General features: G+C 31.7%; 1 protein-coding gene across 4 annotated transcripts; it reads right to left on the minus strand.

Moving 5' to 3' along the window:
• Positions 1–403: 403 nt before the first annotated feature.
• Positions 404–14,340, minus strand: LOC125065797 (protein CLEC16A homolog). 4 transcript variants are annotated; one of them, XM_047673628.1, is made up of 18 exons: positions 13,895–14,340; positions 13,423–13,562; positions 12,946–13,094; positions 11,979–12,121; positions 11,106–11,192; positions 9,405–10,486; positions 9,225–9,227; positions 7,995–8,207; positions 7,399–7,585; positions 7,134–7,260; positions 6,513–6,651; positions 5,825–5,985; positions 5,234–5,392; positions 4,346–4,484; positions 3,762–3,864; positions 2,934–3,069; positions 2,150–2,177; positions 1,171–1,250 (listed from the first exon to the last, which is right to left on the minus strand). In XM_047673628.1, exons 1-17 carry the CDS (start codon positions 14,095–14,097, stop codon positions 2,151–2,153), a joined length of 3,198 nt encoding a protein of 1,065 aa, XP_047529584.1. In that variant the 5' UTR covers positions 14,098–14,340; the 3' UTR covers positions 1,171–1,250; position 2,150. The 4 variants fall into 4 exon arrangements, with proteins under 4 accessions (XP_047529582.1, XP_047529581.1, XP_047529583.1 ...); XM_047673626.1 differs by lacking the exon at positions 2,150–2,177 and having other exon boundaries at positions 404–1,250; positions 2,934–3,066; XM_047673625.1 differs by lacking the exon at positions 2,150–2,177 and having other exon boundaries at positions 404–1,250.
• Between the last annotated feature and the right edge of the window lie 4,187 nt (positions 14,341–18,527).

Here is an 18,527-nt window from a genome sequence, read left to right on the forward strand (position 1 = left end):
TTTTTATTATGTTTATTATCATATTAAATGTTTAAATTAATCAATGCAATGTATAATTCCAGAAATTTCTCAGAATAGGCCGAATGTTATGAGAATGGCGAAGATGTAAAAAAATAATAATTCTTTAACCGATGTTTTCAACTCGATTGCTTAATTTATATTTGGTGGTTGGACTTGCCATAGCAATAAATATTATAAAAGGCTCAGTATCGAGTTACTCATCCGTACTATGCAATCATCTTACCGCACATCTCACTCGTCGAATCTCACGGAGTCCAAATGAACGCTCTTATGTTCGGAAAACGTTAAAAAAAAAAATTTTTAGATGTTGAAAAAGAGTTCTGAGTTTCTTTCCGGTTCTTCTCGGTAGAATCTACATTCCGAACCGGTGGTAGCTTTACTTAATATAGTTTGTTAAATGACGATTCAAAAGTGCTCGTAAAAGCCTACTTGAATAAAGTATATTTTGATTTTGATAATGTATGATTTATTTTGATCAAGATAAACGCTATTTTACAAATCAATTGAACTAGAATAAGTGTTTAATTATGACCATGTTTTAAATATAAAAATGATCACTCGCATTTATCTATAAGAGACAGGTTTTTATGTAAGAATTATCTATGATAACATACTAGCCGCTCCGCGCGGATTCACGCAAGTTACTACGTCGTCCTTTCTGTTTTAAGTTTGCGCAGTTAAGCGCTTGTTTGCGGACGATAAAACGTTTACCTGTGCAAATCAAACACGACCTACAATGTTTCTTTACATAACATTTTATAACTTATTATCATTTCGTTCCCACACAAATAAATACCAAGAATTAAAACTATATCTTTAAGCGGTGCTGTGTTATCGATCAACTTGACTGTGCAAAAGAAACGTAAAGTGTTGTCGGACCATTATATTGCTCTATAACTGTTCCTCTATATCCCACTAAAGAATATTAAATATTATTAAAAATCAATAAATTATCACTTCTGATACCTGTTAAAACAAATCTACTTTAAATATAAATAGAAAAATCACAAGAGAAATGTGTATTAAATAATGTTGTTACATCACTAGCCTCGGAAACCAATTTAAAATGGGATTTTAACCAAATCAAGTTTCACTTGTCAAGGATTGGACTAATATCAAATGGTTTCGACGATTCCTTTCCGTTTAAAGCGCGGTTCGCTTGATATGAACGACGTTTCCTCTGAAGACGTACTCGTTAGCTTCGGGTGCTGTGACGTGCTGGGTGTACTCTGGAAATGATAATTACTTGTTAAAACTTATCAAATGAGTAAATATGTTACTGTAAAAGCTCGAACTAAGGTAAATCTTAAGATTTTCCAGTAAAACCTAAGATATACCGTCATGAGTTGGTAAATGTAAGTATTTATTATGAAGGGACGACTTTTTCGGACTTTTTCCATTCCAACCTAACCAAATCTAACATGTAAGTCCTAAGATTTACCAAGTGAATGATGGTAAAAGTTCGAATCCCAATTTACCATTCATAATAGATAAATTTTAAGTTTCACTGGAAAATCTTAAGATTGACCGTAGTTCGAGCTTCAACAGTAACATATCGAAATCAAAATTGAAAATAACATTTATAGAGTGGAATAGTAGGTATTTGTATTGCGAGACAAGTTATGTCATTTTGTCCCTTATGTATGTTAAAAGACTTTGTATTTTAATAAATAAGTAAAAAACACGAATTAAAATTATGCATTAACTATTATTTTACGCGTATCTTAAAGCTATTGTTATAAAAAAAAACTCTAGTTGAATCTACACGTTTCTATTATATACCGGAATACATTAGTTCTGATATATATTGTTAAATTAATACATATATGTACATGAATAAAAAAGCACTGATAAACAATGCATACTAAATGCTATGATATATAAGTATATATATATTTAAAATAGTCTTTGTAAGGCGTACTAAAATTACTATATTACATTATTTCGCGCATGCGCTGCTAAATGGATATACTGGCAAGTGAGGTATTATTTAACATATTTTTTAAATAGTAATGATAACATGAATATTATTAAAATTAATGTCATAATGATATATATATAAATAATTTATTTTGTTATTAAGATGCGATAATGATAAAGCATGAATTTTACTCAATAAATTAATTACCTCACTCTCCAGTATCGCCCTCTAGCGGCTGTAAAATGAGAGTTTGCTTTGACACACACAATTAAAACACACGTTACATAGCATGCTCTAAAACAAGCTTAAGAGTATATAAGAGTAACGTTAGGTCCATGTCACAGAGGGTGATTAAGAAGTTAGTTGGAATTGTTTTTTTTTTTTAATAAGCTAAGCTAGCGATGATGTCACTGGTTCGATCCTAAGCCCTTGGATTAGTCCAACTCCCACTCCCCATAATTGTTTGTTTCATATACATTACGGCGCCTTTAGTAACGGCTTTCCACTAATAGTGACTTAATGGGAAGGGAAACTCATCATACTAGATACCTTGCATGACTCAAAATTTTCATTAGTTTTCATTCATTATAAAACATTTTTCATATCCAGTCGTTTAAATCTGATCTGAGTTTGTAGAATCTTTTACATAATATTTACAAACAGACAACAATAACGACGGTTGGATAACCTGTAGTTTAGAAAAAAAATCGTCAAATGTTTAATAGTAAATACGTCGTAACTAAGATAACTATACCACCAATAAAATACCCAAAATAAATTATTAACTTCAATTTCGATATAGGAACAAAATAAATGAAATTAAAGAAACACAATTTCACGCACACAAACATACAATATAAACTTTTATTACGAAACACTTAACACAACCAATCAATACAATAAATGAAAATTGCGCATCTATTTTTATTGTACGTCTCCCTTGCTACTAATATTAATTTAAAAAATGTCTCTTTATACTTGTAAACGTTACCTGTTGTGAGCTAGTGGAAGGTATGGCGGCCGCCAACCCAGAAACTTTCCTGATATCTTCGAGCGGAATTTCCTCCGAGCGCGCCCGAGGCGAGCCCTCTCTAGAGGCGTGTGCGCTGCTGGTTCGCGATACGCTACTGAACGAAATTAAACATATTGGACATTCTAGAAAGGAAAAAATATTCTTGACATTATGACGAAATAAAATTATACCAAAACAAATTTGTTTGAGTACTAAAAAGTTTTTATAGAAATGAATGATATTCCAATTTTTTCTTCTGAGTCGTAACACAACTTTCACATGCCAATTGCCACAGACTAAAATCTGGTTTATAAACAAAAAAAAAAACAAATTGAATACGATTGATTATTATATGTGAATATATATTATGGAGATTATACAATAATAATATAAAAACAATTGTGGTCTGTAAGGTCAGTTTACGGACGATGATTTTACGTGATAACGTACTACTCGTACGCATCGGCTAACAGAGTGGAAGAGAAATAGATGCGTCACAAGCCGGACGCTTAGGCCAATCGTGCCTCTCTATCGCTTGTTCCGCGCTCTCGCTTGCACGCTCGACTCAGCCGAAACGTAACAATGAGTCGTGCTCTTTCGTGCGTGCAGTCGGCGTTCATGCAAAAAAGTCACAAACAAGATTTAACACGATAAAGTTTGTGAGCTTATAGACAGACTAACTTTAAACTGGAATGTACGAGAAACAGATATCTGACGGAATTATCAAAAATCATGTACACAATTGACTCACTGAGTACAATAATATTACGCCGAAGGTACATTTAGGCGCTAGATTTAAAACCGTACCTCTCTCTGCTAGTGGTCCGCTCGCGATACACCACGATCCCGTCCTTGAGCACGTGTCCGCTCGGGCGGCGCAAGCGACGCTCGGTGTCGTCCCCGTCTAGACCTGTTACATTTTCAAAAGTTCATATATCTAAAAATGCAAAACATAGCACAAAAACAAGATGAGTGTATGTTCATTTTTACAGTTATTTAAATAGGGCATCGTGCAAGCCTACCTGGGTACTCATCATATATTTTACTTTCAAGCATCAATACTAAGTATTGTTGTGTACCGGGTTGAAAGGTGAGTTAGCCAGTGTAATCACAGGCACGAGGAACATAACATCAAGGACGAAATGTAGCTCGCGCATTGGTGATGTAACGAATTAAATCTTATTACAGCGCCAATGTCCACGAGCCGTTGTGACAATCACCCAAATATGTGACGGACTCGGTTACTTGTTTATTTTGCTGTGTATCGGGTTAAACTCAGCACAGTAATTAGCGAGACTGTTTCAAGTTTAGAAAATTAGAGTGTGTTGCGGTCAGACTTGCTGACGAGACCCTCCCGCCCCCGCGGGCCCGTGGCGGCGGCGCGCGCTCACCCGAGTGTCGGCGCGCGGCGAGCGCGGGCCGCGCGAACAGCGGGCGGTGTCGCGGCGCGGGCGCGGGCGCCGACACGCCGCTCACCTCGAGCAGGCGCCCGATCTGCTGCATCTTCTTCTGCCGGGACTTCGTCCGGCCCTGTTAACGATGCATTAAATCTCATCATTTTCACGTTAGCAGCCTGTAAATTTCCCACTGCTGGGTTAAGGCCTCCTCTCCCTTTGAGGAGAAGGTTTGGAGCATGTTCCACCACACTACTCTTGTACTCCGATGCGGATTGGTGAAATACACATGTGGCAGAATTTCGTTGACACATGCAGGTTTCCTCAGGATGTTTTCCTTCACCGCCGAGCACGAGATGAATTATAAACACAAATTAAGCACATGAAAATTCAGTGGTGCCTGCCTGGGTTTGAACCCGAAATCATCGGTTAAGCTGCACGCGTTCTAACCACTGAGCCATATCGGCCCTTTTTAAATCTCATCAAAGATCGTATTATTGATTAATTTAATTGTACGTAATATTACACGTATTAAGCTTGGACGTATCATCTATTCTATATATTTTGCATATTTGAAGTCATTACAGATGTTAATCCTCCTATTTTATTAGGAATTAGTTATCAGAGCGAATATATACAAATTACAAATCTAAAACGTGTCAAAACAGTAAAATAAATACTCGAAAGTCCATATTTTAAAATTTTTAAGAATTATTTTAAGAACTAGAGTTATTTTATTTATTTATTTTTATGTGGTTATTTATATAGTTCTGCGACGTAAATTTTTTTGCGAGTAATCCTCTGTATTTATTTTTACTGTTTCGAAAGTCACACCATACAATAACCAACCATTCATATCTCTATATAAAAAAAAAAAAATAGTACCTTAGTCAGTCTTTGTTTTGCTGCCATACTTCGAATGTGGTCATCGAATTTGAACTTGGCTCTCAGAAGCACCGTACGGGGCAGAGCCCCGTGCGCCCCGATGCGCGGTTTGTGTATTGTTAAGTGTAAACATCGTGGATCTTCTTTATCGCCTTGTATCTGGGATGAAAAATACTAACTAACGACTTATCATAAGTACCTTTATATAATAAACTAGCAACCCGCTCCGGCTCTCATGCGTGCGAATTATTATTATATAAAATGACGAAATATAACTTAAGCCCTATAGCACTCAGGAATTATGTAGCTTTCTACCAGACAAATTTTTTGAATTAGGTCATAAGTTCCGAAGTTTAGGCTAATTTAAATACAAACAAACAAATTAGTGTTGATAATAAAATTATAATCATTTATTATTAATAGGTATTAATACTATCATTAGGTGGTACTATTTTAATATCGACGATTCAAAAACGCTTCATTGTGAAGTTTATTTTAATATAATTGATTTGATTGTATATCACCTTTTTTTTAATTAACTTTGTTTTGTTTGTCTAAATTGATCTTTTAAGTTTTCGAGGCTTGAATTACCTCTAAATCCTGCAAGCTGCCGACAAGCTTTGCAACGCCCCACCCCAGCCTCTGCTTATCCGGCTCAACGAGGATCACTTGAATATTATCAACGGCGAGGAACCTATGATGCCATGTTCCATCTTTCTGTGTTATATCGCAAGAGATAAGATCCGAATCATCTGTAAAAAAAATAAGAAAACACTTTTATAAATACGGTCTAAGTCATAAACACGTCAATCAATTAATATTTAAAAAAAATAATAATTAAAAATGTGCAAGCCAGAATAGTGTAAAATTCGTAGGATGTCTTAATCTTATATTAGTTATTTAAGAATTATTCAATGAAAGAAAAATGCATATAAATGAATAAAGTGTATGCTCATTTTGAACCAAAGTTTATATATACAACTCTAGACTCATTTTTAGTCTATGGCGTATGTCAAACGCCATTATTGTATCTCTGTCGCTGGACTGTTAATGATAACAGTCCAGCGACAATATAATAATTGAGTTCACATGATACCATTATTTATTATCAATTTAAAATGCAACATTTTTGTAGCAAAATACGCAAAATATTTGCTGACAAAATACACATCAAAATCTAAATATACCGGGAAACTTAACTAAAGCTTCCTAAAATGGCCTATCAGTAATAATAGATTTATTGTCATTATAATAAAATTGAAATGACGTATCAACTCACTGAGATCCAAAGTGTCTCCAACAGGCACGAAAGGGGCGGGGTTCGCTAGAGGCAGTTGAGTTTCTGTCTTCCCAGTCAGTTTCAAGTATAGATCTCTTATGAGGAAGAACGTCCTTATAGCACGACGGGCTCTTTCCATCTGTACATAATAATAATATCTTATCTAACAAATCAATCTTTTAAGCTGTGTTACCTAACTTAATCATTAATATATTATTTAAAAATATAAACATACTTCTAAGTTATTTTTTTATTAAATAACCGATAATAAGCAATGTTCAGTATTAAATGCCTGTTTGAATTTAATACAAATTTATGGCATTTTTTTTATATGCTAGCGCTATAACCGATACTTGATAAGCAGCAATTTTACTGTACCATATCATAAAATCATAAAATTATCTACGAAATGATTTACTAAATTTAATAATTAATGTTCTACCGCCAATACTAAGTAATATAGGGTTCCGTTTTGAAGGGTGATACAGTGAAGGTGAGGCACAAGGGTTATAACACATTGGTTCCCAAGGTAGATAGTGTATTGGCGTTGTAAGGAATTGTTATGTAGTTCCTCCACCTGCCTACTCTAAATTTGTTCTAATATATATCTCTAAACTGTACCTCTCCACTGGGTAATCGCTTTTCGAATGCAATCCCAGACATTGGCGTGCGCGTGGGTGGTAAGAGTATAGCTGCGTCCATACACAGCCATTCCACGTTCAGAGGACGTTTACTCATCTCGCAATATCTATTGGAATAACCCCACACAGAGATAAACTTTAAATGGATCTGAAGATACGCTTATCAAACATAAATAATTATCATATCATCTTATATAATATATTTAACGATTTTTGACTAAAGCGGAATTCGTCGAAAAACTCACTCATCTTCAAACATATCCAGGAATATGTCGTCACACTTGTAAAAGTTACGCGCTAACGCTGCGGCTCTTCCTCGTAAATTATCTGCAGTGGAAATATGCCTCGAGCTGGCAACACCAGTACTGCCCTGCATAGCGGTACGCAGCAGACGAACAGTTAACTCGCACGTTACGAGCCGTACTTTAGATGCTGAAATAGTTTATTATTAATTATAAATAATATTATGAATTGAAATGAATATTATAAAAGTCCACAGAATAGAGGAAAAGGAGTGGGGGAGTAGAAAAATTACTTACACCTTTGTAATTGGGAACACACTAGATGTTGCACTTTATTTATATAGACTATGTAAAATCAACACAGTGATTTTTAAAATTTAGATTTAGCCCATAATATGTTGACATACACAAGATCTTAACTAAATGAGCAGATATAGATATAACTATCTCTTTCTAACGTTATAGTAAAATAGCTTTAGAATATAATAATAGTGAATACTTGTTGAACAGAACTACCAGATTATATAATATATTTGTGAGATTGTGAACACTAAAACAGTACTTTTAATATATTATGAAAGCATTTCATACAAACTTACCAGGCTTGCAACTCAAGTTCGCTATAACCATAAGTTTCGAAATGAAAAGCGCGTTGAAACTGTCAATCATCCTCTGCTCAGACTGATTACACTCTTCCGTATTGTCACTTGACGTAGATTCTTGTTTTGTATTGGAATTTGTGGGTACATTTGATTTACTAACATCATCTATATCGGGGTACAGCAATGTATCCAGTAGTTCTGGATTAACACCTATAATGATTAAATAATGTATTAAAATCACATCAAAACTTTTACGAAGATAGATTTCAACCTGATCACTTTGTCTCGTATAAATGTGCTATAAAATAAAACTAACGGCAATGTAAAAATACATCTAAAAAAAACAACTTGGTTTGAAGCCACCGGTTTTTATAAATATTACTAGAGCCTCGGCTTCGCATGGATGCAACTTATTTATAAAGAGAGATACAACCAGCTTTCTGACACATTTCGCAGTGAAAGATTTTTTTGTTAAACACAATTTGAAATTGGTGAGATCTTCTAAACATATTTTGTTTTTTTGACGTATTTCTATTGGATTAAAATTATGATCCGTTCAGCCAAAATACATGACATAAATATAAGGTATATTCTATAGCAAGAATAATGTAGCTTTTCGCGATTATTACACATTGAAATAAAACTAGTTTTTAACGGATTTAATCGCGTATATTAATTATTTTTAACATCCCGACGTTGCGAGCACTTTGCAGTGTTCGTGGTGACGTGACGCGATTAAATCCGTTAAAAACTAGTTTTATTTCAAATGTAACTTTCTACCAATGAAAATTTTAGAATTGGATCAGGAAAAACATAAATTTAACTTCATTATAATATTATAATAGTATAGATTGTTTCATTGATTCTCGAATGGGGTCGGATTCGAAATACATATACACTTTGTTTATATAAAATATTAGATTATTATGATATTTAGTCAAAACACAAATTGCACATTTTTTTAATTTAATAATTGCAACTGTAATATCAGTAATTCAGATTTAAATAGCCTAACTAGGTTTACTAACGGTTTTTCCCTGTAAAATATACTCATTTTAAATGAGTTAAAAGTGCCTATACGAGTCTCTAAATTATCTGAATGAACATTAACACTATGCGATAATATATTATTGTGACTGTAAATTAATTGTTTATTTAAATAAAACCTGTTATAAGTTAAGTTATCAATTAATATGTCTAAGGAATAAAGTAAACAACATATCTTACCCACTGATAACCAGGTCAGCAATAAAGAAAAAAAAGTTATTTTAAAATGCGTTTGCGGAACAAGATTATATAGCGTATAAATGTTTTAACATTGACTTCACATTTATCTTAGGATAAAATTATCACTCAAATTTTACAGACAAAAAATAATTATATATTTAAAAAAATATATATAATTACCTTTATTATTTATTAAAGCATAAAGCAAACACAGCGCAAAAAGCGCTTTATAATCGTTTTCACTACAGTCCAAGGAATCCAATATTGTTTTTAAAAACGGTCTTTTGTCTATGTTCTTCGCTTCTCTTTCTAAGACATTTTCTACAGTTGTAACGCGCTCAGCAGTACTAGTAGTTTTTACGCCTAACAACTTTTGTTTTTCTTCATCGGTTATATTATTAAAATCCGACACAGCCTTTGAGGAAGTCGATTCAATACCAGAATCAGGGAGAGGAGAATCCGGCATATTTTCTTTAACAAGGGTCACTGAACTACCAGATTTGACCGTTTGAATTTGGGTCACCAAATCTTCGGTGGAATCGTGAGCGATGCTCGATGTTTCGCTTATATGAGAAGTGGACGGGAGTGAATTCGATACCAACTCAGGATCGAGATCACAGCTCGAATGGTCAGTATCATATCCAAACGATTTAGCACCAGCAAATTCTGGAGTCGTGTAATCTCTTTCAGAGCACGATGTGTTTTCCAAAGCCTTTTCCAAACTCAATTGCGGCTTCGAGAACTCTAATTTGACACTCGACTTTGCATGACTTACATACACGTCCAATATCTTAGTGGCGCCCTCTTCGAATACTGATAAGTTGGATTGTAATATTATCCAAGCGAGAGCGTGGACTATTGGTCCGTGGGTTATTATTAAGAACACTTGCGACAGTAGAAAAAGAGCGACTACGGATGACACGGATGGCTTTGTTTCCTCTTCGGATTCGTGTCTTTGCATTGGATAGTTCAGTCTCGGAGGCGTATCTGAACTTTTCCCTGTTAATATCGCTTCCAAATTCCTCGTAATGACTTCGATGCTTTGCAAATGGTCTCTGTTGTAAGGAGAGGATGTAACGGGACGTTTCGTAGATTCGGATGTTAGGGAATAAATATATAAAGGAATCAGGAGCTTGTGCAAGAGATGTTCAGTTAATACGTCATTGAGGTCTGGAATGTTTAGACATAGGATATCGTTAATGTAGTGTAGGTGGTCCAAATGTTCGGCCACTAAATCGGCAAGTTTCTGTTGTGACTGATGGCTGAAAATAAATTTACAATATTTTTTTTAATACCTACAAATCTATAGGCCACTCTTAAATAGTAACTCTAAAGATCTACGATTTATATTTACTACCGAACTACTACTACTAGGAACTACCGCATCACGTATTCTATCGCCAAAAAGAAATAATTGTTATGTTCCGATATGAAGGTCATAACTGGCACTGACAGAGCCCGTGTCAGTAAAAGGAGTGAGAGAGACAAAACATCTTAGTGCCTTTAGTATGTTACGTGGCGCGGTAGTGGTATTAGTAGTTAATGTTTCTCACAGTGTCGATCAGCAGTGGAGATCACTTATCAGTGGCCACATTTAACAGTCTACTTGCATATTTCTTAAAAAAAATCAGAACTATAATTTAATTCCAATATAAAATAGCCTAAATAAGACTATTTTATACTAAATAATAGTAAAAAGATTTAAAAATATTCAGTCTACAACAAAAAAATGTCATTTCAATGTTGTAACAACTCCGTGATATATCTATAATTCACTAGAGACATAATTGTGACATTATTTTAATGAATTAATTGATAAATATGATTTACTACTGTATAAAGAGAGCAAAGTATTCAATTAAGATAAATTAAATTACTCACTCAGCATCGTTTCTGACACACGCGTCTAGTTCCAGTATGTGTTTGCCGATAAACCATACAAGGTTACTGAAGTATGGAGCTGCAGTTCTATGTTGAAATAAAAAAAAGTAACATTTATAAAAGCATTACAATTATGCATAAAAATTATATCTATACTAATATTATGAATGCGAAAGTAATTCTATCTGTCACCGCTTCACGCTTAAACCGCTGAACCGATTTAGATGAAATTTTCTATGGAGATAGTTCGAGTCCCGGGAAAAGACATAGGCTACATTCTATTCCTAACTCCTGACGTCTAATCTACACCGACAACGCGAACGCAGCCGTGGGCGACGACTAGTAGATAATTCGTCTAATAAATAATCAATACTAATGAATTAAATGTGAAAGGAGCTTTTGAGAAACGGGCATACTTGCCAAGACTTTTACAAGACAAATATTTTGTTAGTTGTAGAAATAAAAACTACTATTGACTCTTAACCATCTCTCGAGTTAAGATACGCTAAGCGTTATTTTAATGCATACTTTTTTAAGATATATATACATATAAAATTAATTTTGCTCATACAATTTATTTTTTGTAACTGTCGAAAAATTTTTTTAACTGGCAATACTATAAAAATTGCTATTTAAGCTAGTTCCGAATAGTATAACATAGATAACTATGACAAAACTGTAATATTTTGTATGCCAGATTTTAATCCAAGGGACAAATTTTAATTTAATTTATTGCTAATTACATACACCGTAATCTGACTAACAACCTTCAACCTCTAAGAAAAAATATCTAGTATTAAAAATATATTAGCTATACAGTGGATAATAGTACATATTACAAAATTTTATATTAGTAATAATAATTAATTTTACCTATCCCTGATGAAACGCAGCATACTCGCATCTTGTACTCTGTAGACATTAAGAGTCAATGTACGTACTGCGATTCTAACCATAGATTCTGGATGATTGAAAAATTTTATAGCCTCTGTGTAAAGAGGAAAGTCCTTTGTATGCTGTAATAAAAAACACATATCTTAATGCTATTGTTAAATCCCACTTTGTTTTTTATTGGATGGATATAAGGTGCATTGATTATACTTTAGAAAACATGTAAAGCCTTACTTTGTATACATTGCTATGTTTGAAGTAAAAAATATTACAAAGAAATTCATATAATATGGATACATATATTCAATTTCTATTTTGAATTTCTCTAGAAAATAAAAATGTATATTATTTCATTTTTTGAAAGGTTGTATACAGTGGCTTGTTTATAAAATATATTTGCAAGTCCTGTAGTCCCCATAAAACAAAAGCAAATAAAAAAGCGGAGATCATAATTAAAACAATGTTATTGCTAATTGTAAGAAGAGAAAGTTTTAGTATGTACAACAAAATATGTATGTAATCATATTTACATATTCATATATAATGTATGTTATATAAATTTAATAAATAATTTCATTTCCTAGAAACTATTTCAACACAATTCATATTATGTGTGTATTATTAAATAAATTGCTTCACACATTAAACTAATTGATGATTTGAAAAGCACTAAGTGCTATTTTGTCTAAGAATTAAATACATCATTAATCATATGTTTTTTGGCTTAGCATATTTTAACTCCAATTTGTACAAACCTATCAAATTGTAAAACCAATACCTTATACAGAGAAAACAAAGAAATACTTTTACTATATTAATATAAAACTAAGACTAATTTATCCTAGTGGTAAATAAGTTTTCATCAGATAACATCACACATACAACACACACACATAAAGTTGCTTGTGTTAATAAGCTGTAACAAATATTTATTTTTTTATTTCCATACCTCATTATAGAAGAAGTGGATAGTGTGATTATTCAATTTAAGGCTCAGAGTCTTGAGGAATGATATATAATACGCCATCACTTCTTCATCGGAGATGTCAAACTTATGAACTATTATTGAGTTAACATGATTGTTACTTAATAAATAATCTGAAACATAAATTATTATTATGTAATATGTAAGTGGCTTTTTGATTTATGTAAAATTTATATGCTAATGTTAGGCACAGCTGGTGATGATTAGACATATCAAGTAATCTTATAATTAATTTCTGAAATTGTTTTATACTTTTTAAGAAAGGAGGAAAATTGCTGATATTTTTTAATTAATTATACATGCAGATTTCATCAAATTTAATGAAATTTTGATTTGGGATGAAATGTTATAACATCATGTATTTATTCGAATTCAAAGTTCACTTAATAAATATGATTTTAATAATTAAATGAAGTAATTTCAGAAATGTTTACTACTTACATAGTGATGTTTCATTTCTTATATTTTCAAAGAGTATGTTGAGAGTTTGTAACAACTGCACACAAACATATGAGGAGCCACCACATTTTTGTCTCATAATCTTCAAAAAATATGATAACATATTTTTTTCTAAGAAAAAACTGTAATAATAGATATCATAACATTATATTTTAAATTTAAATTGACACTATTGGTATTTGACTCCAATAAAAATATATAATACAAAACAAAGTTTATTTATGTATAAAGTTACTAATGTTTATAGCCATTAACTAAACCCCAATAACTAAACTCAAAATGTTTTTATTTTTTTTTTGTTAATGGCCTTAATATTTGATTACTATTCACTTATCATTGTCTAGAGAATAAATTAACCTTGATAATATGATAAATAGATTTGAACTCAATACACACAAACGTGTTACTTAAGGTTTTTGTGTGAAAACTTAATGTTATTTGTTTAAATACTTACTCAAAAACGGAGCTGTCGTTTTGATCACCCCATATTAAGATTTCTGCTATGCACCTTAAAGATTCCACTAAGATACCTCGATTATTTTCAGACACAGTTGTGTTTTTGCAAAGTATGTTGTGCAAATATTTTAATCTTTCTAATGAATGAGGATTTTTGGGTCGACCCCAGCCACCTCCGAACCAACTACGACTTCGAAACATTACGGCACTAAATTTCTCACACTGTTTAGGGATAAATCAGAAACATTTTTCTCATAAAGTTTGGACAAAATATACGTCACAAGTGAGCGCACCTTTACATGTTTTGAAGGACAGTCTCAAATATCATCTTAAGGTACGTAAACTTATATCAAACCCGATTAACTACATCTGCCTATTGGTTTATTGTTTTATTTTCATGTTTTTTATTATTTTAACACTTCCCGTTCATACGTGCTTTGCTAATCTAATTTTGACAGCTGTTTGACAACACTTTGTGAACTTGCGTTTTGATATTACAAATGGTAATTTAGACATCGCACCGTAAGTATTGTTAATTATTTTAAAACAATAGGCTATAATTAATTAAATAAGTTTTCCATCTGAATTTTGATGTATAATAATATAAAAGTTATGAATAAAAGTTTTTAATCAATTATTTTTTCCATTTTCATTATTCAGGTTATGCATATTTTGATTGTTACATAATCTTATCATACAAAATGTATAACTTTATATATTAAAGTAGATTCACAATCCAGTTTATTAAATAAAAGGTAGATGGAGCGCACAGAACACTAAAGTGCGGCCAACAAAGCAAATACAAACAATGTATTATCTATGGGTAGTACGAAACGAAGCGTCTTGTTGATAATACGTCACGACTACTGTCAGTTTAATTATTAAATATGCCGTCTTGTGTGTTTAAATATTGTAAAAACTGTTCCCAAAAATTGAAAAAGGATGATGGAGTATCATTTCATAAGTAAGTTTAAGTTTAAGAATAATTTGAAATGAATTTAAAATTATTATTTGTTACTATTGACTGGGAACACAAAACCTCGACGAAAATCGGTTGGTGCTGCCAGGTTACAGTACAATATTTTCCTCTGAATTAGGATAATATACTATAACTTTGAATTTAAAAATGATGAAATGATAAAATTGTACACATGAAAATTTATTACATTTATATATGTGAATGTTTGTATTATGTGAAATTCTTTCATTATTTCGATTATTTAATTTTTTTTACTCCACAATAGCTCATCTATTTTCATACTGGCATTATAGTTAGTGTTAGTAACTGATAGTAATGTCCACTTATAATATTTCTTATGTTTTATTCTTGCAGATTTCCAACAGATTTCGTTATACGTGATGAATGGATAAAAATTATACGTGAAAGCAGAGAGGATAGAAATTGGCTTCCATCGAAATTTTGTGTTGTATGTTCATTACACTTTAAAGAGGAAGACATGTATTTCACAGAAAAAGGACGTCGGTTAATTAAAAAAAAATCGAAACCAACAATTTATAAGAAACCAATTTCAGCACCACTAATAGAAACAAAAGATGTTACTGTTACTACTGATGGTTTTAAGTGCAAAATTGAGAATGTGTCTTTTGAAGATGAAAGTGCTGTTTCAAATTCATGCATAATGAATGAACAATCAAGGCAAGATACACCTATAGACTCCAAAGTTAAAGATTCGGACCTGGATTCTATGTTAGATACTCCTCGGGAAAGTAATTTAAAAAAAGAATTAAAAAAACATAAGTTTTTAAGAGTTCGTACTCAAAGAAAGTTGAAAACATTGCAGGGAACAGTGCGGCGCTTAAAAGAAAGAAATTGTTCATTAAAGAATATTTTAAAGAACGACTCCTTTAAACTAGTAAAAAAATTTATGACTTTTGATGCTCATAATCGTTTAAGTCATAATGTAATAGCAACTGAACTATTTCGTATCTTTTATATACATAGTGCCGGCAAGAAGGAAGTCAAATATTCGCCTGCGATACGAAATTTTTGCTTAACATTAAACTTTTATTCTTCAAAAGCCTATGAATACGTCAGAAAATCTTTCAATGGGTGTTTACCTCATCCCAAAACCTTGGCAAAATGGTGCGCCCCTGTTAAATGTGAACCTGAATTTACTTAAGAGCTTTATTGGCGTTACTAATAATTTGCTGAATTTTCTTCACATACATGTGTGCACTAATGTTTCACAAATGTCGTTGCGCGAGCAATAGTTATGGGAAACGCTATATAGGCGTTGTCCGCATGGGTGATAATACACATAGAATCTATTGATTATCTATATTTCTGCTACATATAGATTTTCTTTTGATTTTAATTAGACTCAACAAGTCTTTTAAATTTCTTCACCGAAAAAAGTTTTATTCACAGTTAGTGTTATAAAATATTACGAAGCTGGAGAAAGAGTTGTCACATTGAAGTTCAGGCGAATGGGACTGCAACGAAGTTCACAGCTATGGATTTACTTGGTTGCAATATAAATTATCTAAAATAATGAAATAACATTTCTACGCCCATAAGATGGTAGCGAAGTTACAATTTTTTTTTGGACATAACTGTTAATAGATTATGGCTATAGTTATTTTGTAATCTTAGATAATAACTATATAAACTTCTTTTTATAACATTTGTTTTCTTTTTACCTCAATAAATCAATCAAAAATATTTTGTTTTGATATCAAATAATGAACATGAAATGCATGCCAGATTGCGACCCGTCTGCGTCTAAGCAAAAGTGGTTTGAAAGCTACAATTACTTTAAAAAACTTATTTCAGTCTCAGCCTATTGAAGTACGTTTATAAATATTAACGAACAACGAAAAAGTTTATGAACATGCCAAATTTATTAAATAATAGTTATTATTTAATAAATGAATAGTTATTCCTTTATTTGTTTTCATATGCACTTTTTGGGCTAATAAAAAGATTACTTAATAAATAAAAATTAAAAAATCTTTTAGTTTTCAATATACTTACAGATGACTATCTGTTAGTAAGATATACAAAAGTATTCGATTTTTAAACAAAATGCTATGCAAATATTAAAATTTAGGGGAGTTTCGCGGTTTTTCTGGCAGCCCTATATGCACACTGGCTCAAGTATTTTAACAACGTTGTTACGCACACATGGTAAAAGCGGACTGCACATTGTTCGTTCCGTGTGCTCCTTTGCCTTTTGTTTTATAATAACTGGCTCATCAAACGAACATTATTGAATCGTCATTTTTCGAGTTTAACTTTAAAGTTAAACAACAAATAAAAATATAGATAGATTCCACCGAGAAGAATCGGCAAGAAAATGAGTAGATACTCTTTTCCGAAATTTAAATTAACTCATACTTAATATGTATATATATGACATAATATAATTGAATTATTATTTACTCTGCATGAAAATTAAGTATTAACCCCAAGCTTTTTTTAATAGCCACGTTATTTGATATCAAATAATACGCTAAATTAACCATTACATTTTTACTATTAATAAGAATAAGATTATAATTAATTAATTGGTAAAATTAAAATATAAATTGTGACCTGGACCTTGTTTTCTTCTTTGTTGTAGGGTTTTCTGCAAACCTGAACCACCCACACTCCATATATAATTCTACCGCCAAACAGTAATTTATATTGTTTCTGTTCCGATTGGCGGCAAAAACAAAGATTTGTGGCTGAGCCAGTGGATGGTGAGTGAGATAGTGTACGAGGGTCATAACATCTTAGTACCCAAGTTTAGTGGCGCACTGACGATGGAAGAGATGTAATAGTTCTGCAATGCCAATATTTAATTGTCTATTCATTTTTATAGCGACGACTTAGAAAAGTTTGTAATTTTTTATGTAAAATCGTATTATATATAGTCCGTGGTTTTTAATTTGAACAGTATGGGGAAAACTTACACAACCATTATACAAAGCAGAAAGGTACAGATTGACCATCTTACACCTATAGCAGTGTACTTACATACAGTAATTATAATATTGTATTATAGTATATTCTTATTGTAGGGATTAAAATAAAACAATGATTAAGATTCGTTTTATTTTTATTTAAATAAGAATTTTTATAATTAAGCATAAAAATATTTGTTACCATCTTAATTATACTTGATACTAGAACCATACAAGACTTATCAAAATATACTGAGCCTTTATTTATAAAAATATAAAAATTATAATTTTATTATTTAGATACTAATATTTGACGAGTATTTTATTATGCGTTTTAACCTAAGATAAAAATTAAATATCTGTTACAGTGTATTGCATATTCCAACCATGCTATGTTATTTTTTAAATTTCATGTTTAAAACAGTTTGGAATTTGGGCCTCGATTAAGTAGGTACAGCTGATTTTTTTTTTAATGTATCGTTCAAGAAGTTCTTATTCTTATTGGACGGAATAAATATAATATTAATAATATAACTTAAAAATATAATATAATAACGTTACAAAACTCGATTGCAATTTAATTTGAGACAAATTTTCATGCAAAAATATTTAAATACTTAATTTTTTTTACATTTTGTTCTTATAATTAAGGCTTCCTTTCGACAATTTAATCACTATGATCACACTGAAATTACACTTAATCGTAATAATTATATACCTCG

The sequence above is a fragment of the Vanessa atalanta genome, chromosome 8, assembly GCF_905147765.1.
Source record: "Vanessa atalanta chromosome 8, ilVanAtal1.2, whole genome shotgun sequence".
Classification (NCBI taxonomy): Eukaryota; Metazoa; Arthropoda; class Insecta; order Lepidoptera; family Nymphalidae; genus Vanessa; species Vanessa atalanta.

Excerpts from the sequence above, each read along its gene's own strand:
- LOC125065797 (XM_047673625.1), bottom strand. The coding sequence starts at position 14,097 with ATGTTTCGAAGTCGTAGTTGGTTCGGAGGTGGCTGGGGTCGACCCAAA. Across the intron at positions 11,193-11,978 it reads CTGCGTTTCATCAGGGATAG|AACTGCAGCTCCATACTTCA; the intron begins GTAAAATTAATT and ends ATTTCAACATAG. Across the intron at positions 3,865-4,345 it reads CGCCGCGCGCCGACACTCGG|GTCTAGACGGGGACGACACC; the intron begins GTGAGCGCGCGC and ends AAAATGTAACAG.